This window comes from Tachypleus tridentatus, chromosome 13 (genome assembly GCF_004210375.1).
Source record: "Tachypleus tridentatus isolate NWPU-2018 chromosome 13, ASM421037v1, whole genome shotgun sequence".
Classification (NCBI taxonomy): Eukaryota; Metazoa; Arthropoda; class Merostomata; order Xiphosura; family Limulidae; genus Tachypleus; species Tachypleus tridentatus.
Genome location: NC_134837.1, coordinates 129,674,692 through 129,698,952, shown reverse-complemented (window position 1 = coordinate 129,698,952; position 24,261 = coordinate 129,674,692). Strand labels below are relative to the sequence as shown.

The 24,261-nt window shown below is 29.5% G+C and overlaps 1 protein-coding gene across 5 annotated transcripts in view; it reads left to right on the top strand.

The window, feature by feature from the left end:
* Nucleotides 1-22,781, top strand: part of LOC143237385 (heat shock 70 kDa protein 14-like) — a 46,847-nt gene extending 24,066 nt beyond the window's left edge. For all 5 annotated transcript variants that reach the window (XM_076476588.1, XM_076476586.1, XM_076476585.1 and 2 more), the window contains 10 exons: nt 1,285-1,378; nt 1,500-1,604; nt 1,776-1,937; nt 2,283-2,438; nt 4,265-4,367; nt 10,102-10,230; nt 11,802-11,888; nt 15,693-15,863; nt 19,365-19,420; nt 22,575-22,781. In XM_076476588.1, coding sequence (XP_076332703.1) covers nt 1,285-1,378; nt 1,500-1,604; nt 1,776-1,937; nt 2,283-2,438; nt 4,265-4,367; nt 10,102-10,230; nt 11,802-11,888; nt 15,693-15,863; nt 19,365-19,420; nt 22,575-22,659 — 1,148 coding nt within the window. In that variant the 3' untranslated portion in view covers nt 22,660-22,781. The remainder of the gene's footprint in view (nt 1-1,284; nt 1,379-1,499; nt 1,605-1,775; nt 1,938-2,282; nt 2,439-4,264; nt 4,368-10,101; nt 10,231-11,801; nt 11,889-15,692; nt 15,864-19,364; nt 19,421-22,574) is intronic.
* Nucleotides 22,782-24,261: the final 1,480 nt, after the last annotated feature.

Below are 24,261 nucleotides of genomic sequence, written 5' to 3'. Positions count from 1 at the left end.
CCTCTTGATGCTTTCCTCTCTTTCAGAATTTGTTAATAGTTCCCTCATACATTTAATTTTGCATTATCTATAACCAAAATAGAGCCATGGTTTTCATCTATCAAATGATGTATTATATAACATTGTTTTCTAAATGGAAAATTGTCAGCTTTGTAGAATTAGAAAGCAAGAAAAATTGTGAGAGTTATGGAGAACTGTTAACTTTTTGCTTGTTATTAGTCTACATTCTTTGGTGCATTGTTTAATTAAACAAAAATTACGTAGTGCATTACTACCAATAATATAAAAAAAGTATGGTTAAGTTGCATTAACAATTGACAGCAAGACAAAAATAACCAGGTAAGTACTTTATTTCAAGTTTATTCTTTAGTTGTTAATATAACAGTAGTTAAAATGTAGAAATAGGGTTCTTTTTAGGTTATTTAAGGTTAGATTAGGTAAAATAAATAAATAATATAATAATATTTCACAAGGCATGCATGCAAGCAGTCTGACAGTGTAATGGGACCTCTGCATTCCACAAATGATTTACAATTTATAATGGCAAGAATGGTAGTTAAACATAATTCAAAGGGAAATAAAGCAATAACATTTAAGTGTAAATAGATGTGTAATGTTATGAGTTTAAAGCTGTTTAGGGTTCAAATTACAATTTGAAGTCATTTTAGAAAATAAAGTTTTGTTGTTTTTTTCTGTGATTACTAGGTCAGTGAAATTAACCAACATTGTGTAGAGTTAAGGTAGAGTAAATAAAATAAAAAATATGAAATTGTAGTGAAAAGAAACATTTGGAAAGTATTCAGGAGGTATAAGAGAATAGATAAATCAAATATGAGGTTTTTTAGATGAAGAAAAGTATTTATAATTGTCACGTAAAATCACTTTCCACATGGATTATTCAAAACAAAGACTCAATATTATCCCAGACAAATCTTTAATAAAAATATTTTATTGAAAAACTAATTTTTTGTTTGTACAAAATACTTTTGTACTAAACGTCTGCCAAATTCTGTGAAGATACACACACTGTAGTAAAAGTTAAAGTATTAAAACAATATATGAGTAAAAATGTTGTTTCATCCCTGTTTTATTCATTATATCTTGTGAGGATAAAAACTGTAAAAAATGTATAATAAATGTCGACAAGTTAGAGAAAATGGTGTTTTTTTTCTAAAATTTGAAAAATGACTCTTGGAGCATACAGTAGGACTATTAATCTGGTCATGTGTTCAGAGTTTACAGTAGGTTATGATTTTTATTTTTAACAATCAGTTACTATTGCAGATATAGCCAAAAGCCATGTTAAAGAAGATGAGTCACACTATGCAGTAGTTACAGTTCCTTTCCACTACCAGTGCAGTGATTACAACATCATCAGGTATTTGTTTTATTTTTTCACTATGAAGACAGTACTTGTTGAAATGATTCAAAATTGTTACCTTCTTTGTTGTTAGAAAATAATCTGTTGTTGCTACTAGTTTACTGAATTGTTTTTACAGAGAGTCAGCCATTCAGGCAGGATTTACAGTTTTAAGAATAATTAGTGAAGGAGGTGCATCAGCTCTAGCTTATGGAGTAGGACAAGAATCTTCTCATTCATCATGGTGAGATTTATTTAACATTTTTGTATATTTTAAATCCCACTTTCTAATGCTAATATTTCAAATAAGGTATGGAGATAATTCATTTTTAAGCATAAATTTTAAATTGAGATTACTTCTATAAAGTTTTAAAAGACTTTATTATACATTTAAAAAAAAGTATCTAAATTTCAGCAATTGCTTAGTGTATCGAATGGGAGGAACATCACTTGACATTACAATATTGAAGGTGATGGGAGGAATTTACCAGCTTGGGTCGAATATTCACAGGTCTTCTATTGGAGGAAATACATTAACAAGGTTATTGAGAGATTTCTGTTTACAGGAATTTCAAAAGTAAGTTAATCAGATTTATAAACTACTTTACTGTTGTGTAAAAATTATAGCAATAATATTTTCAGATTCAATTATCACTTGAATATTGAATATTCTTTAATTAATCATTTCATGGCCAACTATGTTTTACTCCCAGAAATCAAGAAAATTAATGAAATAGTATACATTTTGATTGACTTCTATATTTTATATATATATATAAAAAAAGGCCATATAAATGGTATGGTTTCTGTACATAGAAATAGCAGATGTAACAAGTATAACCCTGGATTAAATAAATGGTTAAATGTCTGTATGTGTATATATTTTTACAAATGCTTTTATACACATTTGTATTCTCTATAGGCAGTACAGGGTTGATATCCAGGAGAGTAAAAGGTCTTTGTGGAAACTACATAGTGCAGCAGAAACCTGTAAACATGTTCTCAGTACCATGGGCTCAGCACAATGTTTTGCTGAATCCCTCCATGAAGGCATTGACTTTAGTATCAATATAACTAGGTAAAAAATCAGTTTCATTAATTTGGCCAAATAACTGAGTTCTTGTTAGACAATTAATAAGGGTCTGTACAGAAAGTTTGTTTTTTAAGATGTTATTTTAAAGTATTTACAATAGTTAATTTTGTATACATATATCACTGTATACTGGACCAGACAAGTAACTTCAGTAATTAGTTGTTGTGTGAAGTTTCTCAAAAAATGTTTTATGGAGCATTTATTTCAGCTTTACCAAACTGAATAAAAGAAGGACATTGGACAATAATGTTATTTGTACAAGACAAAGCATGAAAATGAAAAAGTACGTCATTGTCCAGTATTGATTGGATATGATGAAGGACAGTTGCTGATCTGATAAGAACCAATCCTTTCAAGAAAGATGTTCTAACTGTGATACAGCATATCCTTCCAGTGTATATTGTTACCCACATCCCCATTGTAAAAAATGAAAAGTCAGACTCTTCAATATTTGACATATTCACATGATTCATGAGGCTAGAAAACCCAGTAGGATAAGTCTAAAGAAAAAAATACATAAGATTATAATAATACACGGAAATACTGATTGAAACAGCCCTAGACAATATGTTACAAGATTACCTCTCTTTGTGGCTGATTACATTACCTCCATAAATATGATCATCAACACTCGTAACTCTTTCAGCATGGGTTCATTCCTAGTGACTGACCTCTTAACGTTATAGTTTAATACTATTACTTTTATATTAGTAAGTGTATCTTCATGAAATTCAGCTGATTATCAGTAAGCATTACAAGGCTTTTGCATGTAAGATCAGTTTTTTTTTTATTGTCTTAAGGTTTGTAAAGCAATGTTATTCTCATGCCTTTATTCTTTTCACATATTGCCTATTCAACATGCAATGTATTTTCATTTTAAAATTACAAATACTTTTGTGCATCAGAAAATTTTCAGATTTCACTTGTAAAATCTTTATAACCTCCAGAAAATTATCAAACACTTCTTGAAAGAAAACTTTAATTTATTATTTTCACTAATGAACCTCTGTATGAGTTAAGTGAATTTGACTGATCTCATAATCACTATAAGTAATTAGGAAATAAATATAAATTGTGCTTTTCCTATTTTGAATTACTACAAATTATAATAGTAAAATACAAAGTTTAGTCTAAACAGCTTAAATTATACATTTATGTATGTATATTTATTAGTTTTATTATATTAACCTTTCACTCGTGACTAGCTAACATTACAGAAGATAAAATGACACAGTGCATGTGCACTCATGTTACCATATCTAATAATATACCTTTACAAAGTGACCTGTGTTGGCTGTGTTTCAACTAGTATTTTGTAAAATAGTCACATTTCAGTTATACATATGTATATAATGATGAAGACAAAAGGTGTGTTTGAGTACAGATAATGTGTTAGTGTTTTTCATATATCTAAGTCCAAATAATGCATCAAAAGAGATGTCATACACTTTTATTAAAAGTCTGGTATTAGTAAAGCATATTTCTAAGAAGCTAATTTTATAACTTATTTCGATAAACAGTAAATGTAAAACTGTATGATTTACTTAAACTTGCACTTATCTCAGTACCACTGTTCAAATATATTTAATTTCTTTAATATATGCGAGACTTGTTGTCCAAGATAATTTCCCTTCCATTTAGGACATTTAAAGTTAAGTAAAAACCTCAAGTTCTCTCATTTGTTAGCTGTTTTAAAGATGTGGAATTTTAGGTATGAGTTTTAAAAATCAAATTCACATTTTGTTATTTCAAAGAAATTGGTTATTTTGGTACAGTGTATTCTAGGTTTTCACATCTGCCTCTTGTTTTAGAGCGAGATTTGAATCAGTTATTGCCCCAGTATTACAACAGTGTAAACAGCCAATAGAAGAAGCTCTGTTCCAAGCTGGTCTAGGAAAGAATGACATCTCCAAAGTAAGTGTACATATAAAACATTTGTCATCAAGAAAAGACTAAATGTGCAAGTGAAGGGCCTAATATCAGGTTGTAAACTCAAAAATAAAATCATTAATTCATTAAGACTTTCTGATATTCATAATTAATACCTTAGTTTTGTTTTTAATTAACTGATCTTTTACTTCAGTAATTTCAATTTACAATGGTCATACCAGCCAGGGAATTCATGGTTGTAGTTAAAATATTTGTTTCATTCATTTGGCTGTAAGTTTATTTCTAGTGGGGTCATTCCATGTCAAATCATCCAGGGGGCTGCAGGTGACCCCCACAGAATGCCTTGAAAAAATTCACATGCTCATCTACCCATATAATGAAACATTGCCAAAGATTTGATCAATATCTCTAATAGTTTCTGATTTACAGCCCTAGAAAATTTAGTTCATTTTCTTTTATTTTTGGTGAATTCATTTTTGGGCAACTTTGGCTGCTTAAAGCTGCAAGAGTAATGGTGGTAGAAGGCTGAAATTTGCTACACTGACTGAATTAATCTCACAGAATTCAAAAATGGTCTCAAACCAAGTTTATCTCCTTAGGATTTGCATAGTGAGGCAGTAAAATAACCTGAAAACCCAAAATTGTAAAAAAACATTATGTAATAAGCCATAGCTCTAAGACTAATATGATACAAAACTGAATTTTGTTTTCTAATTTCCTATAACACATCAGTTGATAAATCAGCAATTGTTGTAATTAAAAGTCTGTTAGATCTCCTGTAAAAAAATTTAGTTGCATGCAACTTTTTATGATTTAGCTAAAAATAGCCCTACTTCAGCCCACAGTTTGACCATGTCACCAGTTATTCAGCATTTTCAGATTTTTATCACTGAATATGATCTATAAAGAAAATCAGGGTGGTGTTCAACCTACTTTTTGTGTTATAATTTTTTAAAGTATCCTCTGACCATACGTTTTTTATTTAAACAAACTTCAGTTCAGGTGTGTTACTGTGTGCAAATATATCCATACAATTTTGAAAAATACCTGTCAGAATTTTATGAATCCCACTGAAATATTGTAACCAGCCTTTTAAATGTTAAATAATGAAGTTGTAAGAAACAAGAAAAAATTAATTCATTTCTGAACAAGTTTATTGGCATAACTAGTTAGATCACATGGCAATGCAAATATATTGTGTATGCATTACAGTTATGCAGATATGGCTGAGTTTAAGATTCATAATATAATAAATACAAATGTAAATCAGACACAAAAAGTACAGTGCTACAACAGGGGATAACTGAGAAAGATCATAGTCACACCAAACTGCAATAATCGTGACAATGAAATGTTTCAAAAACTGCTTTGGCGATAAATTAGCCTTAACAACATCAAATAAACATTGCTTTGTTCAGGCAGCTTGAATAAACTTCTGAAATTCGAGTTTGATTATGTTGAGATCACTTTGACTTAGAACATAGTGGCAAGCACTACTGCTTTGCATCGTAGGTGCACTTATCAGACAAAATATATGTTGGAAATGAATTCCAGCTTTCATCTTTACGTGACCTTGCAGGCCATGAAAACAGTTTGTTTCTTGATATCTTCATAAATGACACCAACACATCGGAATGTTCACCCGATCTATCTTTTATGTTTCCCACATACCATTCATGATGGTATATGTATGTCACATATTTCCCTGGCTGATAATTGTCATTGCTATCATTAGGCCCTATTTCAGCTGCTGCAGCATCACTTTCACTGCTAAAACCAACAGTTACAACTGTGTACACATCATCATCTGATAGCCTTCTCATATACAATTTGTTGGTAGAATGGGGAATAAAGCACTCAAGTAGATTAAACTTTACACAATTCTGCAGGACTGACTTCTGTTTGACAAGAAAGAACTGAATGCCCTGAATGTGGTCCTTTGCCCAATGGTACATATCAGAGACTCTTAAAATTTGATAATTTATTATTTTTCACAACCTTGATTTTTTGAAGATCATGTTCAGAGATGTAAGAATATATGGTAAAGGCTGATTAGAATATTTCAATAGGATTTATCAATTATTTCACAATTGTATGGATATATTTGCACACAGTAACACACCTGAACTGAAGTTTGTTTAAATAAAAAACGTATGGTCAGAGGATACTTTAAAAAATTATAACACAAAAAGTAGGTTGAACACCATCCTGATTTTCTTTATAGATCATATTCAGTGATAAAAATCTGAAAATGCTGAATAACTGGTGACATGGTCAAACTGTGGCCTGAAGTAGGGCTATTTTTAGCTAAATCATAAAACGTTGCATCAACTAAATTTTTTTACAAGAGATCTAATAGACTTTTAATTACAACAATTGCTGATCTATCAACTGATATGTTATAGGAAATTTGAAAACAAGATTCAGCTTTGCATCATATTAAGTCTTAGAGTTGTGGCTTATTACATAAACCAATGTTTTTTATGATTTTGGGTTTTCAGGTGATTTTACTGCCTCACTATGCAAATCCTAAGAGAGATAAACTTGGTTTGAGACCATTTTTTAATTCTGTGAGATTTAATTCAGTCAGTGTAGCAAATTTCAGCCTTCTACCACCATTGCTCTTGCCCGAAAGTTGCCCGAAAATGAATTCGTCAAAAATTTAAAAAAAAAATGAACTAAATTTTCTAGGGCTGTAAATCAGAAACTATTAGAGATATTGATCAAATCTTTGGCAATGTTTCATTATATGGGTAAATGAGCACATGTGAATTTTTTCAAGGCATTCTGAAGGGGTCACCTGGAAAATTTTCCAAAATCTGGATGATTTGACATGGAATGACTCAGTGTTAATCATCACATTGATAATTGTTTAATTTTTCAGATATGTATGGTGTTAATGGGTTATGCATCCTGTTTGTGTGTTTACATTTTAATTATCCTACAGGAATTACTGTTATGCTGATAACTGTTCAACTATACGAATGGAAGGGTCAGTATATGAATGCCATGACTTGTTACAGGGGTACATTTAAAAGTTAATTAAAGTACTTTACATTAATAAACTTGGCATCAGACTAAATAGTCTGAATGGAAGGCGATTTTCATTTTAATGATAAAAATGCTTTTCTTCATATTTTAGATTTTGAGTTTCATTTGTGTAACCAGTAAAACCTAAATGAATATCAAAATTTAAGGTAAATATTTATTTTTATTTTTCATTTTCTTTACCATATCACTGCTGTAGATATCATCATCATACAGGACAGTAGAATGTTTAAAATTAAGAAATTGAAAAATATGTGTACACTTTAATTCTTTTGTAGAATATCTTCAGTAATCTTCTCTTGGTGATGTTTGTAATTTTGAGTCTCTTCCTTTTCACCTGCTTAATTTATAATGTTTTATTTTCTTGTCTTTCTTGTTCCTTACCAATTATTATTTATCTCAACACAAGTCAGTGATGCTTTCAGGGGAAATGCACAAGTTTTTGGTAAAAGTATTGTACACCAATACAAGATTGTAAGTCTTGAGAATTAGGTCAGTGTTCGAGATAAATTTTTAAAATGGTTAAATCTTTCAGTTACATTTTAGAGCAAATAATACACAATTAACTAAGATATTAAATTAAAACCTGAATGCAGTTTAATTGCCTATGACTATAACACACTTAGGTAATAAGTAAATGTAAGTAGTGATGTGGAAAAAAAACAATCAATAATACTACTACCAGCAGTTACATATACCCAGTTATGACAACTTATCACCAATTTCAAATTAACAGTTGATGGATTATAGCATAAAATTAGCTCTTTCTAATGATTATATACATGTATGTCAAGTAGCTATGTGTGACTAGTAAAGCTCAAGAAGTAGTGTAGAAGGTGTGTGTGGAACCTCTACACCTCTATATTTGAAAAATGTATATCTGGTTTCAACAAAACTCAGCCAGAGAACTTTGGAACATACATGTCAGTAGGGCAAGTGAATGTACTTACTGTCTTGGCATATGTCTACAATACTGGGATTATCTGATTTAAGATAAAATGGTTATTTTTTCATTGCTTATAGGTCATGTGACAACAGAACTGAAGTTTAAGTGTTTTCTAGAGGTTTCTTTTGAAATAAAGCAATTAAAACTTAGATAATACAAAACTTTGAATTGTAATATACATTATAATGTTAATTTAACTGATAGTAGAATTTAATTACATTTTTTTAACACAACTCAGTAACTTTCATAGAAAAGTAACTTATAGGTTAAGCTATAGCATATATAGCTTTGATGACTTCACAAAAGAAAGTGGTAAAATCATGCTCAGAAGTTATTAGCAAGAGCAGTAAATAGAGTAAGCATTATCTGAAAATCATGCAGTTCAACTACTTTCCCACAAATAGGTCCAATTCTACATCTTACCCAATATCAACATCAATCTCTCCAAGAAATGCAGAGTTCAAAAAATATTATACGTGAAATGAACCAATCATAAATATAGTCAATAAACTGATACCAGTTAACAATCAGTGCAACCACCCAGGTGAGAGTGCAGAAATATTTGAGCCTCAGACAGAAATGGAGATGCAACACCATCAACAGGAAAAGAACCTTTGAGCTGCTAGAAGAGGAATATAGTGGCATCCTACAAAATTTCTTTGTTTATTAAAACTAAAGACATTTCATAACTGAGATATAATGAACTGTACAACATGTCCATTAGTTTATAAATATATTTTTTACTGAAAATCATTAGAAGAAAGTATTTGAAACACAGTGAAAAGTTATTTAAGCTCCGTCAAACCCATCTGTGTTCTAAACAACATGTTTGTTCTCTAGAATTTAGGGACAACCTCTGAAGAAGCTATGCCTAACTGGTGAGAATGAACAAAGCCTGAACCCTAGTAACAACTTGTATTCTCTCTGAAAGCTTAGAAAAAATGTGTTAGTTATGTTTTAGTTTTTGAAACCCAAAATTAAATAAATTAAAGCTCTGTTCCATGATTTTTTTTAACAGTGGACAGGACAGTTAAATTACTTGTTTGTTTTTTTATTGTGAAGTTCTTTAACTTTGCAAGTTCACATAGCTGTAAACATTTTGAGTCTTACTTACATGGGAAAGAGTGGTTTTCTTGAGGAGGATTTTGCTTGTGATAGACTGTAGAAGCAATGAAGATCTTTGAGTTGAGTCATTTTTATGGATGTTTTTAGTAAGGTTGTGTTTTAGTAGAGATAGCTAGGTGAGAAGTTATTTGTTTATATTAAATAATGTTAAATGACTATTTTACAAACAGATTTGGTTATTACTAAGTTTTTCAGTTCAGCTGAATAACTTTTTGTTGTAAACATTAATGTAGCATATATTGTTTTATTTTGCTTTCTATTGTTGTTTAAATAAGTCACAAATATTAAATTATCAACACATAACTGATTTAAGTGATACAATTCTAATGCTTTTAAGTAAATTTTAATACAACATTTATTTGAAAAGTACATTATAGTTTTCCTACATTAATAAGTACATATTACTTCTGTGGGTAGTACACTGATAATATACTTGAGTAAGTTTAGGTGAATAGGAGAAATTGGAAACTTGTGAATTATATATTGGTAATATTATTGTTTTCTAAACTGCCTCGGTCTGAGCTGACTACTTTTTTTGTATGAACAATACTTGTGCAATAAAGAAATTGGAAAATGCTATGTTTATAAAGCTGTGTGTGTAAGTGTTTTTTTTTCATCAAGATGTTTGGATTTTTTTAGGTAATCCTTTGTGGAGGTTCAACAAAGGTACCAAAAATTCAGCAGTTAGTTGCAGATAAATTTCCAAATGCTGAATGTTTAAATAGTATTTCGCCTGATGAAGTTATTGCAGTAGGAGCTGGTGTTGAGGTATTTAAAATAAGCAAATGTTGTAATGGATATTTGTATTTTGAAAGAACCTCCTTCAATGTCCCTAGGTTATCAGGTCAAAATGTTGTTACTTGTTTTATATTTTTAAGTAATACTTTTATTGGCCATCTCTACTGTAAATATATTTACTTTAGGTGGGTTTCTCATCATCCTAAATTAGTTAGTGTTAGAAATTTTTTATTTAAAAATTTGATTGTTTTACTCTAACTTGCTTAATATCACAGTTCTTTTTCTATCACATAATATTGCTTTTCTTCACTTAACTGCTGTACTTCATTCTCTGCAAGTATGCTTAAATCTTAACAATGCATTATCTCCTTGTGACATAGAAGTTTAAAAATAATTTTTAGTATTATTTTAAAATCAACTTTTAAGCCTGTTTAAAGTGAGGAAAAGCAATCTTTACCTTAACCTGTTCAAAACTGTTTGGTTTTAGACTTACTGGATCTGTAAACATTTTAACCAAACCTTTTATGTACCAGTCAGTAAGATAACCATGTAAAGTGCTTCATTTATCTTCATGATATTTTGTAAGTATATTACACATATTATTGTCTCTCAGTCCAAAGATGTATTCAAGGTGAATAAACAGAACATTGGCAACTGCCAGAAGCTTATATTTTTCACAATGATTATGATCCAGATTTGAAAGAGCAGCATTACACTAAAATAATTATTTTTTTTCGTTTTTTATATTCAGCTCCTGTTGTTTTTAGTTGCTTTTCTCGTACTCATTCCTTTGATGAATGTTTTCTACTTTTCTGACAACATTTAACAACTGATTTTAGTTGGTTAGGGTGTAATCAGTGTGGAAAGAGTAAACCCCACAAAAATTGTATTTAAAAAGAAAAACACATTAGTGTTCTATGACAAAAAAAATCATCAGATAAATTTATGTGACTGAGTTAAGATATATTTATGAACTTTAGAATAAATGTGATGAGTCACGTGCATCAAAAAAGGAAACAAAAACCATAACATAATTATTTCAAACAGTATGTGGTAAAAACCTTAATGATAAGTCATTAATATTTCTTGCTATATACAGTATAACCCACATACTTCTGTTTCTTGTGATATACTGTTAACCCATGTTCTTCTGTTTCTTGTGATATAACCCATGTGCTTCTAGGGTTTACAAGTTTGGATCCTTGAACAGTTTTAAAAAACCAAGGATTTTTTTTTATTGCAGGATAAAAAAAAAACATTTTTATCATATTGTTAACATGCATACAATTGTTAAACAGTTTGCTTGCTCTACAGTATCAAGTCATGAAATCAAAGAAATGTCATAACATTATTCATATACCCAATTTTATTGAGGTTACTATATGGTGAAAAAAAAAATGGTCTTGAAACCCTATAAATAAAACAGAAGTAATGAATATATTTATGTTTTGTGAAACACTCTTTAGTAATTGAACTAAATTTGTTTGTGTGTTTTGTTTTTGTGAATTTTTGTTTTTTATTTTTATTTATGAATAGTAACTTTAAAATATTATATTAAAAAGTAGGCATCGCCTATTACGTGTTCTGTTAAATATTTTTAGGCTGCTCTTCTTTTAGGAAAGGACATCAAGGAAAGGCCAGAACTTAGTAGTCATATTATAGCTATGCAGAATACACTATATATAAAGGTTGGTGTGTTTTGAGTTAAAATTTTTCTGAAATAGAAATATAAAAAAAAAAACATTACAAAAGTGTGTTTTTGTGTGCTAAATTAAGAAAATTTTTTAAACTTTCAACTTATTACTAATAAAAAAAATAATGTGCTATTTAGGATGTTTTAATATATATCTATTATTGTAATAGTGCTCAGTTTTGTCTGTTGAAAATGTGCTTGCATATGCACTTCCTTTTAACAGACATAAACAAAAGGCAGGCGTAAATCTACTTATTAGGCATTTTGTACAACATATTAAAAGTTTTTATTAAATTTTTAAAATGTTTTATGTTAGGTCATTGGATAACATTATAAGTTTATTTAATCATTGTATTATATATAGTAAAAATTTAGCCATAACTAAACTAAAGCCAACAACATGTACAAATTTACTGTGTTAGTTTATTCTTTTATTGATTATAGGCTGTACTTGGAGATATCCCATTTATCAGACAAGAACCAAACATTGCTGAGAATCTAGTCAGTAAACATGGAAAAATCAATTAAGGGTGTGGAAATTGTACCCACATCTCAGTTCTTACTGCTTCTCACTCTCTGCAGCCACATGTGGGAGGGCAGTTTCCCTGAAAAGTTCTTTTAATATCAAAATAAGAAATAAAATAAAACCACCCTAAATTATATCTGCTAAAATGTCTTCTCACCCTCCATCCTTGAAAGTTCTAATAATTCCTAAAGTAAAAGAAATAATATGGATCTGTCCTACTCATTCTACTATAGATTACCCCAACCTTCACCATTTATTAGAAATAATGACAATATTTTAAGTAAAAATATAAAAGATTTTGTTTAAATTAATCTTGAAAACAAACTTTATATCTGCCCTCAAAATATATGTGGTTTGTATTCCTGCATTTCATATCTAGTAGAATTATTCAAATATTATTCAGGATAGCTGAGACAGGTCTGGCTGCTTGAAGTTTGTGTTTTCCATCCTGGTTATACTGACTAAATTTTTATTATTTAAAGGTAATTAAGTAACTCTAGGGACAAAAAAAGGTGTCTTCCTTATCAAAAATTTATTTTTTAAAATATGTTTTCGTATTTGTTATAAAACAGTATGAATTTATTTTTTTAATTGCCAGTAGTTCGAATCATTATTTTATAGTTTAATAACATTATACATAAAAGAATTACAATTGTTACATTTAACGTTTATCTTAACAAACATGTTTATTGTAGTAATCTTTATAACAGTATTTTTCAAAATATTGTTTTTGCTATTCCTAAATATAGATACATAACTTAAAACATAAAAAGTGAATGCATCTCAGGAGAGCTGGTATTAATAAAAGTGTTAATACCCCTACTGTCCTGAGATACATTTTTACTTCAAGTGGGTTTTTCGTCATCACATATTACAAATGAGTATAAAATATAACTATTTACAGATAGGTATCTCAACACTTTTGTTTATCTCTAAATACAAATTATGTTTTTTAAACAGTATTGTGATGGAAGTTGAAAAATTTAAAACACTGGATTGAGTACTTTATAATTTTATCAAGTTCAATAGTTTTAAAGCAATTAAGCACTAAACCTAAAGACATTTTGCAAAATACTGTATTGCATAGAAACGTTAGGACAGAATCAAAAACTAGATTTTAGGCTACTTTTAAAGAACAATGGAAGTTAAATCACAGGTATAACATCAAAATTTTATTAATCTTCAAATTTAGGACAACATAAACTCGTTGGAAGTGCTTGAGTTCAGCATACAAATAATATTTTGTGTCTCCTTTTTGGTTTAATATCTTCAGTTTTCTGACACTTGCAACACATTTAATTAGTGTCCTTTGGTATTTCACTCCATATGTCTCTAATACATTCCCACCAATTTGATTTGTAAATAATGTTTAATTTGTTAATTTCTTGGTCTTTCAAGCCACAGATATACCCAACCAGGTTGAGATCAGGGCTCATTTTAATGACTCGAGCACATTCTTTCTTAACTAAGCAATTTCTGCATAGGTTGGATGAGTGTTTGAGGTCATTATCTTCTTGGCAGTATAATCTATTACCAATAATAAGCAAAACCACTGGATATACCATAAATAGTGTTCATAATTTCACTTGTTTTGCAAATATCTCCTGTTGCCTTGACAGAAAAATACTCTCAAAACATCACACTGCTTCCTCCATGCTTCATGGTAGTATGTATTGAGTTAAGTATCTTTCACTTTTCTTTCACTCTTGTGTCCATGACACCCTTTTCCAATCATCAACAATCCAGTTTTTGTACTTTTTAGCAAATTTCAGTCTCTTGGTAAATTTGGAGATTGAAGTAAAGGTTTTCCACTGTTACACATCCAAACATTCCATTCTTGTTGAGTCTCCTTAATACTATAGATCTCAACACTTTTTTGTCATTTGGTACATGATCATTTATCTCAGTGGCAGTCTTCCTTCTGTCCCAAAGGCTGCATAAACAAAGATACTTAATATCAAAATCATTGAATTTAGGTATTCTGCCTCAACCTTTCCTATTTTCAAATTTACCTGTCTCAGTCTTGTAATCTAGGGTATACCTGACAGTATTTATGGAGCATTTAAAGTCTGCAGCAGTTTGTCAGCAAGTCCAACCAACATCACATAAAGCTTTTACGTAAGATCTCTGCTATATCTACAATTCACTGTGCTTTTTGGGTCATGGCATGACAACAGAGCTTAATATATAGTGATAAACACTGTTTTTATCAAGGTTTATTTGTGGAGTGCTAATAAATTGATTTCTTCTAACATATATAGCTCTTTGCTAGCTTCTTTCTATATAGTTAAGACACTCCATGGGTACCATGACAGTTGTTTCAGACCCTAAATTTGATTGCTTTGTTTATTCAAGCAGAACTCTCCAGATATGCCCTTTGTACAAGTGTTTGGGAATTCTAAAGAATGATAGGTGTTCTCACCTTGGCTCATTCAGTTGCTAACAGGGATCAGTGAATCATTACCATAGTGTTGTAATGGCTTGGAAGAATCAGCCTCATAAATTGGAAATAATGATAAAATATTCTCTAGTTCTAACACTTTTGCATAGTAGTTGTTGCAGTTGTTGTTTTGTTTTTTACAGTCTAATTGACAAAACTTTACTAAAATAAATTACTTTTTTAGGAAATGAGTTTTTAGTGGTGATGTGTAAAAGAACTGCTATTTCTATATGACATGACTATTAGGGATTGTGATGTACTAAACCTTTAGTTTTTTTGTAAATTATTTTGTTACAAAAACCCTTTTTATATTTTAGTTTTTGAAGCTGTTTACTTTAGATAAATTTTATTTAAAAGAAATCTGTATGTGCTGGTTTATACTTAAGGATTTTTTAAAATTTATTTCAACTTCCACTTTTTGGTAAAAATGGCATTCATTTTATTGTCTTCTAATTTCTCAGTGTAGAAGAAAATTGAATACAGATTATTTGTTGTCTTCCAAGCAAATATTAACCTTATTTTATAACTGACTGACTGGGAAGGCTTGTTTAATGAAGTATTTCATTTTTATTTTTCTCAGTGTATTTTGTATTGATATCAGAAGTTAAAACTGAAATTAGCTTATCTATATTCAGTATCTTACTTAGAATTCTGCTGTATATGTTACAGAGAACAGTTACTGGTCAGTTTTATATAACATTTAAAACTTTGTAGTGTATGTAGGAGGCCTGTAATTAAAATATTCAATACAGAGGAACTGATTACAGCATTCATTTTGAAGTTAATTTAGAACAGTTTAGATGTATTAACTAGCTAATTATATTTTCATCTAGTCTGTTGGAAGTAATGGTGAAGACTTATTAGTCCCTATTATTCGTTCGGGCACTCCTGTTCCCACCAGGTGGCAAGATAGCTTCCATTTACCAGAAGGTCAAAACAGTGTTTGCTTAGAATTTTTCAAAGGATATCAAGATGATATGAAACAAACAGATCTGTTAGCTAAGGTAGTATTTCTTTATATACATTACAGTTTAAGGCTGAAAATATCTCTGATAATAAGGATATTGAAGATGTAAAACAATGCACTATAATTATTGTAAATAAGATAGTGTGAACAATGTAGTTAATTAGCTATGGTCATTCCTGGAGATATTTTAAGGTATGGTTTTTGTAGGTAATTTGCTTTGATCATAAGCTAATATCAAGTACTGTTACTTTATTTAATTAATTTTCCACAATTGTTTTTTTTTTGTCCTGTGACCAGGTCTGTGCCAGTAATCCGTTAAATTAGCTCGAATATAACTTCTCTTATATTGCCCTATATATGTAACCATGAGCACTTCAAACATAAGGAAGGGCAACTATAGGATGTAATTACAAGTGAAAGAGACATAAGGCAAAATTTGTCATTTTACTAAATATCTTTACACTTTGATATGTAGTCTGCTGTGGTTATTTTATTATATATGATACTACTTCATTTGTTTTTGTTAAAAGATTGTACAGATAGAGCAAAGAAATGCATTCTTCACCTAATTGTGCTTTCTTTATATACTCCAAAAGGATTGTTTTCTATGTAAATATAAAACTGTAATAAATAGTGAGGGCCTTTTTCCACACTTAGATCAAACATACCTTTATACAACAAAGTTATTAATACTTTTCTATATTTAAATTGTTAAAGCAAGTGTGAATGGAAAGACTTGAGCCTAAAACCTATTTTAACATTGATTTAATTTTTCATTAAATAAAACAAGTATAAAAAGTTACAACAAAATAAAATTATTATATTGTTCTTACCATGGTAACTGATATTCAGAGCTATTATAAGAGTTCACTTTTGGCTTTACATTTTGATAATGGTTATTTTAACATTACAGTTGTGATGACAGAGAGCCTGTCTTCTAAATATTATTATATAATTAGTTGGTCAGTTGTTGTAAAACTTCTTTATCATAGTATGAGACATTATGATTGATGGTTCTGATGTTTGTGTTTGTCTTGCTCGACAAATTTTATGCATATTTTTAAAACATTAGTGATTGATATTTTTAGACAAAAGTTCTGTGAATTCAAAACATGAATGGTAACTTGTGTAATGTATAGTGTTGCTTGTTTGGGTTAGTAACCACTATGTAATACATTTTGAAATGAAATGGATGGTTTTGGGATATGACGTGTATTTAACAAAATATTTTGTAAAAATATGAGTATTATTATTTTAGTTTGTTTTTTCTGATAATTGATAACGAACTTTATGGAAACAAGTATGAGAGATGAGTACTTGTGTAGTAATGGAACAAAACTCAAAAATGAGTATACAAAAAAAATAATCTTTATTTATCACACTTTGACAAAAGAATATTAATGGAGCTGTTAATCTGTGCTGTTAGTTGTATATCACTGTTGTGGTAGATCGTTCTTCACAAGATCTCTGAATTGTAGAAGGATAATGATATATGATGCATTTATGTCATAATGAAACTTTGTAATTTGATATCTGATGATCAAAAATTGTCCATCTCATGATAATTCTTATTGTGCATATTTAAGGCAAACTCACAAGTCACATAACTTATGCAAACCTCTTAACTTCCACCAGGTTGAGTATGACCTGCACCCAGAAGGAGGGTACATAGTGAATGCTGTGGTACAGAACATTGTTTAAGATGAACTAACAGAAATTAATGATCTTTTACTTTAGTTAGAAGATGCTATTTAACTAAATCCAGAACATCTTCCCTGAAGTTTAGAAGGTTTTACATGAATAAGTATGTATTTCTGACTAGTTTTGGAAAGGTGAAATGTCACAGGATCTTTTTCTGTAAATACAAAATGAACTACTTTTTCCATAACAAACAGAATAGGTGCTATATCAAAATTTATTGAATATTGGGGAGTAGCTTTGAATGAAATATAAAGTATTCATAATAATATGCCAGTCAGAAACTGAAAATGGAAGAAGTACCTAATGTTAAATCATAAAGCTGTTGCAGGAAAGTTTAGCTATCATTATGCTACATGTGAAGGTAGGTACAATTGAATGTTACACAGAGAAATTTAAAGGGGATGTTGAAAACTCACTAGTAATTAACATGTGAAATCAAATTATTTTTCCATAAGTAGTCAGATAGAAGAGTAAAACTGTTATTATATACTGCCAAATATATGCAAATTTCAAACGTGTTGATGACTCCTTGTCTGAGTGAGCAATAAATTAGTTTATAGTTTCTAGAATAAATTGTTTTTGACTGCATATATCATCTTACATGACTATTTAAACATTAGTAATAGTGACTTATCAAGTGAGGTTGATTTTAGGGTAAATTATAATAATTCCTGCAATAACTTATTTTGTCAAATACATTTATAATATTTGAGTACCTATACAAAGTAAAACTTTACATTAAAAACTTATTTTTTAATGGTTTATACGGTGTCCAAGATTACTGGAAACACTTGAAAAACTTATACCAAAAAAACAGTTTAACATAGAACCAGTTTGTTGCATGTGCAAGAATGACGTCTAACTTTTTTTGCACCATACAATCATCTTAATTTAACTTGTGCATTGAGTTATAAGCAAAATGTCCAGTCTATATAGAATCTTCTGCCAAATGTTTTACGATATTGCTGGAATAACTTTTATGAATATTTTTTTAATACACTAATGCAATTCAACCTTACTTGTATCAGAGCCGAAGGGCCACCATCTTGCTAGAATAACACACGTGCTTGTAGTACTTTCAGTCATGGAAGAACAAAGCTCTGCATTCTCTCAAGGTGCATGTTTCTATGACAGTTGTGTCTACAAAAAAAATGGATCCAATGAAACTGTTATAGCTGCTGCCCAAACTTACTTTTGAACTTCCTCACATGTTTAAACACTTTAAATAAAAAAATTTGCTGTTTCATATGTAACAAACTAATTTATCTATGCTTGTTTTCTTGTAATATTTTTAAAGGTATTTCCAAAATTGTTGGAAGGTACATTGATGATTTGAAATGAAAATTGAATTATGAAGAAATTTCAATAATTCAAAGTAAATAGTGAAGTTATATGAATTTTAGTGTCTTTTTATTTTAAATTAAAATCATTACATTTGTAAAATTTGAAACATGAAAAGACAATCATTACAAGTGTACATATATATATATTTTCTGTATTTTAGCTGTGAGATCTTTGAGCATTTTGTGTCATCGTATTTTTATATGGTTGATGATAGACGGAAATAAATTTCAGAAAAATATGGTACACATTTCCACAAAACGTACTGCACAGAAAAATATAAATTTTGGGTCATCTGATGAATAAACAGTAAGTTTATTGGATTTACAATGCTAAAACTTGGAATATAATTTCCTATGGTGAACAAAACACAGCCCACTGTATAGCTTTACATTAAAAAATGAGTTTTTATTTTTCAAGATAAATCATATGAATATAATTATTTAAAATGTTGTAAAAAATGTATATTTTTTCTATTGTATTTATTCCAATATAGTTGGTAATGAAGGAAATACCAGATGGAGTTATTGTGGTTTCCTGTCATATCAGAAGGTATGTTGTATTTTGAAACATTCATTTTGAGCAAGTAAGATTTTTGTCTTGTATTTTCATTACTTACTAACTAGACAATATATTTATAGGACAGTTAAGTATTTTTAAAGTATGTTGATGATTGAAGGTAAGTTTGAAATCATCAAAAAACCTTTGAGTTAGGTCTATTATTTTACTGTCACATACTTATTTTCCATATTTTTATGAAAATTTAATGTATGTATATTGTTGATTTCAGACCAGCTAATATTCTGTTTTGAATATTTTGTCATTTGGCATTTTTTGTGACTTAAAAGTTAAAATATTAAAAATTAATATTTTTATGTTTAATATTTTTGCTACAGGCATCTTTTTCTGCTCATGTTGTAAGGTTATAGTAAGTTCATTTAAAATTTAAATTATTTCATCTTATTGTATGTGAAAAGACTTAGCATAAAAACATAGCTAATAATCTAAATTTTAATAATGTGTAAGTTTTAAGATCTTAATTTTATAAGGCAATGTTTAAAAAAAAAAATCCTAAAATTCCTCTAATATGAGAATTGTGACATTTAATCTTCAGATAGCTCGCTCTCTCCAATTTATTTACCACCCATTCAAGAAGTATGAAATTTAACATAGGTTACTTTATAGAATGTTGTAATCAATCAGGCAAAACATACTTTTTATAGCTTTACCTTATTTGGTTACAGAATTATAACATAGAAAATCAAACCCATCTGTCACATCCTCATTTAGAACATACTAATAGTTCTCTCTGACATTTACATGTAATTACTAGAAAGCAAAAGTTTTTATCTTCCAAGTAACATGTTATATTAGGCTTTTCTCTCCAAAGAAAATTGACTGTTTCACTTCCAGTTGAAATTTTATTCCTACAGGAAACATATTGCTGAGCTTAGCTTAATTTTTAATGGTTCCTGTCACATGGTTAGTAAGGCAGATAAAAGGCAATAGTTATGGGGTGTTGTCTTGTTTCAGCATTTTATTATTCTGTATTTTGTGGTGCATTATTTAAGTTAATAAAAAAAATGTAGGAGTACATTAATATAAAAACTAGGGTTAAGTGTCATGGAGAATCAGGAGCAAAAAAAAAATCCAAGTAAGTAATTCATTTCTTATTTTCCATATGTATTCTTTATTTATTGTTATAAAAGTAACTAAAATGTAAAAATAAGAAACTTTTTGAATTAGAGGAGGTAAAATAAAGAATTAATAAAATTTTCACAAGGCACACTTGGAAGCAGTCTGGCATTATGCAATTCAATAGGACAATATGTGAGGTATAGGCTCAAGTGATTAACAATTTATATGGTGCAAATGTTAGTCAGACATGGTTCAAGGGTATTAAGATGATAAAATTTAAATATAAATAAGTATACTGTTATGAGTTTAAAGCTAGTTAAGATAAAGAAGTTTGGGTTCGTGTTACAATTTGAAGTCGTTCTTGAAAGAAAAAGTAGTTTGAATTTATTTTTGATTGTTAGGAGATAGTCGTATAGACCAACTTCATATCGAGTTATGGTCAAGAAAATAACAGATAAAATATGAAGTTTTGCTGGAAACAAAGTTTGAAATTTATTAGGATGGTTTAGAGAGTACACAAATGAAATTCAGTATTTTTAGTCTTAATATAAAAATCACTTTGAACTTGAAGCAGTCAACACTTTAACTTCATGTATCCATGAAGAAAGTTTTGGTGAAAATACCTCACTAATAATTCTTGTATTTTGTGTACAAGTGACTCTTAATGATTGCTGAAAGCTTACACAATTTCCCAAAGATGCCTGAAACATCCAAGTTTTGTTATGGAAACCATGAAGGTCAACTTGGGTTCACAAACTCAACCTATTCAACCAAGCCCTTAGCAAGAGAGTTCACAAGTATTATATTAGTATATCTATGTGAATTCATACATTAAAAGTATTTAACCATTTTATCGTTAATAGAGAATTATTGATTTGGTATCACCTACTGTGTGTGTAACAGCTGACATGTGAGTTATTTAAATTCATTCACATGTTAAAAAGGATTAAAACAAAAGATGACTTCTAAAAGATTATGATTTTCATGTGATGCTATTTTAAGACATTTTTCAGTTTTTTGGGATATGTCTGACATTTAAAGTTAGTGTGTCATTCATGTGACATGTGGTCTTATTATGTGTATCTCTTTCACTGTCATTCATGGTATTTACATGAATACCAAAAATGAAATACAAGTGTCCCTGTTAGCTCAGCGCTAAGTCTAGGAGTTAAAAGTCACATTTTGATACTCACAACTGACAGAGAACAGACAGTCTGTTGTGTAACATTGTGTTTAACAACAACAACAACAAAAATGAGCAGTATAGGTCCCTCAACTAGAGAAACCAAGAACACAGTTTCATGATCCATGGTTAATTACACACTAAGTAGTAATATAGGTGCAAGTCTTCCAGTTTGCAAGAACAAGGAATTTTCTTTTACAGTTTATAGTTAGGCTAAGTAATTTTGTGATATCTGATTCATGTTCTGTAATTTAGCAGCAGTACAGCAATTTTAGAATCTGGAGAAGGGGTTTTGATAAGGAATTAAGGGCTAGCCAACTGTTACAACTTGTATGCTATATTGACATCCAATTACGTTCTAAAACAGCTTATATGCTATATTGACATCCAGTTAAGTTCTAAATGTGAATTTAGTTTTTTTTGTCCTGTGAAGTGTATAAAGATGCACATTCAGTTTATATTAAGTTCTTCAGTCTGTATTGTCATTGTTCTCTGCATTATAAGCAACCATGTGATTCCCAGGTTATTACACTGTTTGTTATCAACAAGTAATTACCACAGTTTGAATTGAAGGTTCTAATAATCCTACATAAATTTTCTTTTTTGTAGCTGATTTAACAGCTGGGACTAAATCTTTAGGCTATTTTCACAAATAGAATTTGCAAAATACAATGACACACACACACTTGATGTTTACATAGGAATTACTCAAAGCTGTACTTCAGTGTGTAGCTGTAACTCTTGATCAAGTATGATACAATAACAAATGGTTTGTTAATGTGCATTTTTAACATGAACTTCAAATTATTTTATTTCTACAGTGCCATAATTAATACAAATTATTTTGGATGTAATATTTCTAAATATTCATGCCTTATTTTTCAGTGATGGTTCTGTCCACTTCAACTGTGTAGAAAAAAACACAGGAAAATCAGAGTCCGTTACAATAATAAACTCTGAAGAAAGTTGACATCAGGGTAAAGTTTAGACAACTGTAAGATTCTGTCCTTACATGATCAACAGACAGGCCAGCAGTTGTATATAATTTGTATTTTTTATGAAAATAAAATCACAGATTTTCACTATAACTAATATACTTAGGATTGTTGTGCTTGATTATTTATGGCAAATCTACTGAGGCCATCCCTATTTTGGTCTACTTACCAAAGGAATATAGCCAGTCAGTGGCACCCTACCATTCACGTTAAGTAATTAACTGCCATTTCTATATAGTTCATTTAGAGTGGAGAGTTTTTTGTTTTTTTTATATCACATATATTGAAGCTTGACTCATCAACTCTCAAATCCAGAGCACTCTACTACAGAGCCAACTATTCCATCTTAGGATTATTAAAACTAACTTTTGTTCTGAAAACAAAACCCAATTAATTATGTTCCAAACATTAGAACCAGGCTGCTCTTTGATTCTTTCAATTTCAACTATAATACTATTTAACATAATCACTGATTACCTCACAAGTCCAATAATTATCTTACCTTCTTAAGTTTTTGATTTTTTTTATCTTTAAGTAAAGTGTTTCACCCTTACTATCATTGTAATAGGTACTGGTTAGTGTGATGAATAATTAATAATTGTTAGACAATTTATTTTCATTCTACTTTCAAATGAAGCTTGTCAGTGCCTCAAATGATCTTAATATCACTGGGACTACAGAAAATGAGTGTTTTATAAATCAAAGAGACTTTTCCATTAAAATCTTTAATTCAGAAGTAAATAGATAATCAAGTATTAATAAATCTCAGAATGGCTGGTATGGGTATTAACACTTTTACTGATAAGGAGAAAACAATGTTTCGACCTTCCTAGGTCATCTTTTTCTTAACCTGAAGATGACCTAGGAATGTTGAAACATTGTTCTCTCCTTATCAGTAAAAGTGTTAATACTCATACCAGCCATTCTGAGTTATATTTTTATTTCAAGTGGGTTTCTTGGCATCAAGAATAGTCAAGTATTGTTAAACTTCTTTTGAAAGTTTGAAAAAGCACAGGCTACCTGACATGTACTAGAATGATGATGTTTTAAACATTTGCCATTTTTTAATTTGCTTATTATTAAGTATACATGAACTTAACATTAGTGCATTCTAGTTTTATTTATCCATTTATAGGCTAGTTAGACCCTTTTTAGTGTTTTGATATCATTTAATAAGTTTATGCAATTTTGTTAAGTATCTCCATTGTGAGTAGGAAACAAATGAAGGAATATTGGGGAAATCTCTTCACCCATAAAGGGTTAATTCATTAACATCGTAGTTGTTTTTTACTGTTTTAAACTTGATATCTATTTTTATTTTATTACCAAGGGCTACACATGAAACCTAATTGTATGACATTCATCGATAGCTGAAACGTGTTTGAATGCTGCATTTTATTATATCAATTTTTGTTATCACTGTGTAGTCAAATGATATTCATGTATATCTTACAAAACCATTAGAAAAGTTAATAAGATAAAAGCATTTATGTTTCTGAATTTTTTAAAAAATGCAGTGTGACTTTAAGCAAAATTAATATTTCTGTATTGTTTAGTTATATCTGTCCTAGCAAATG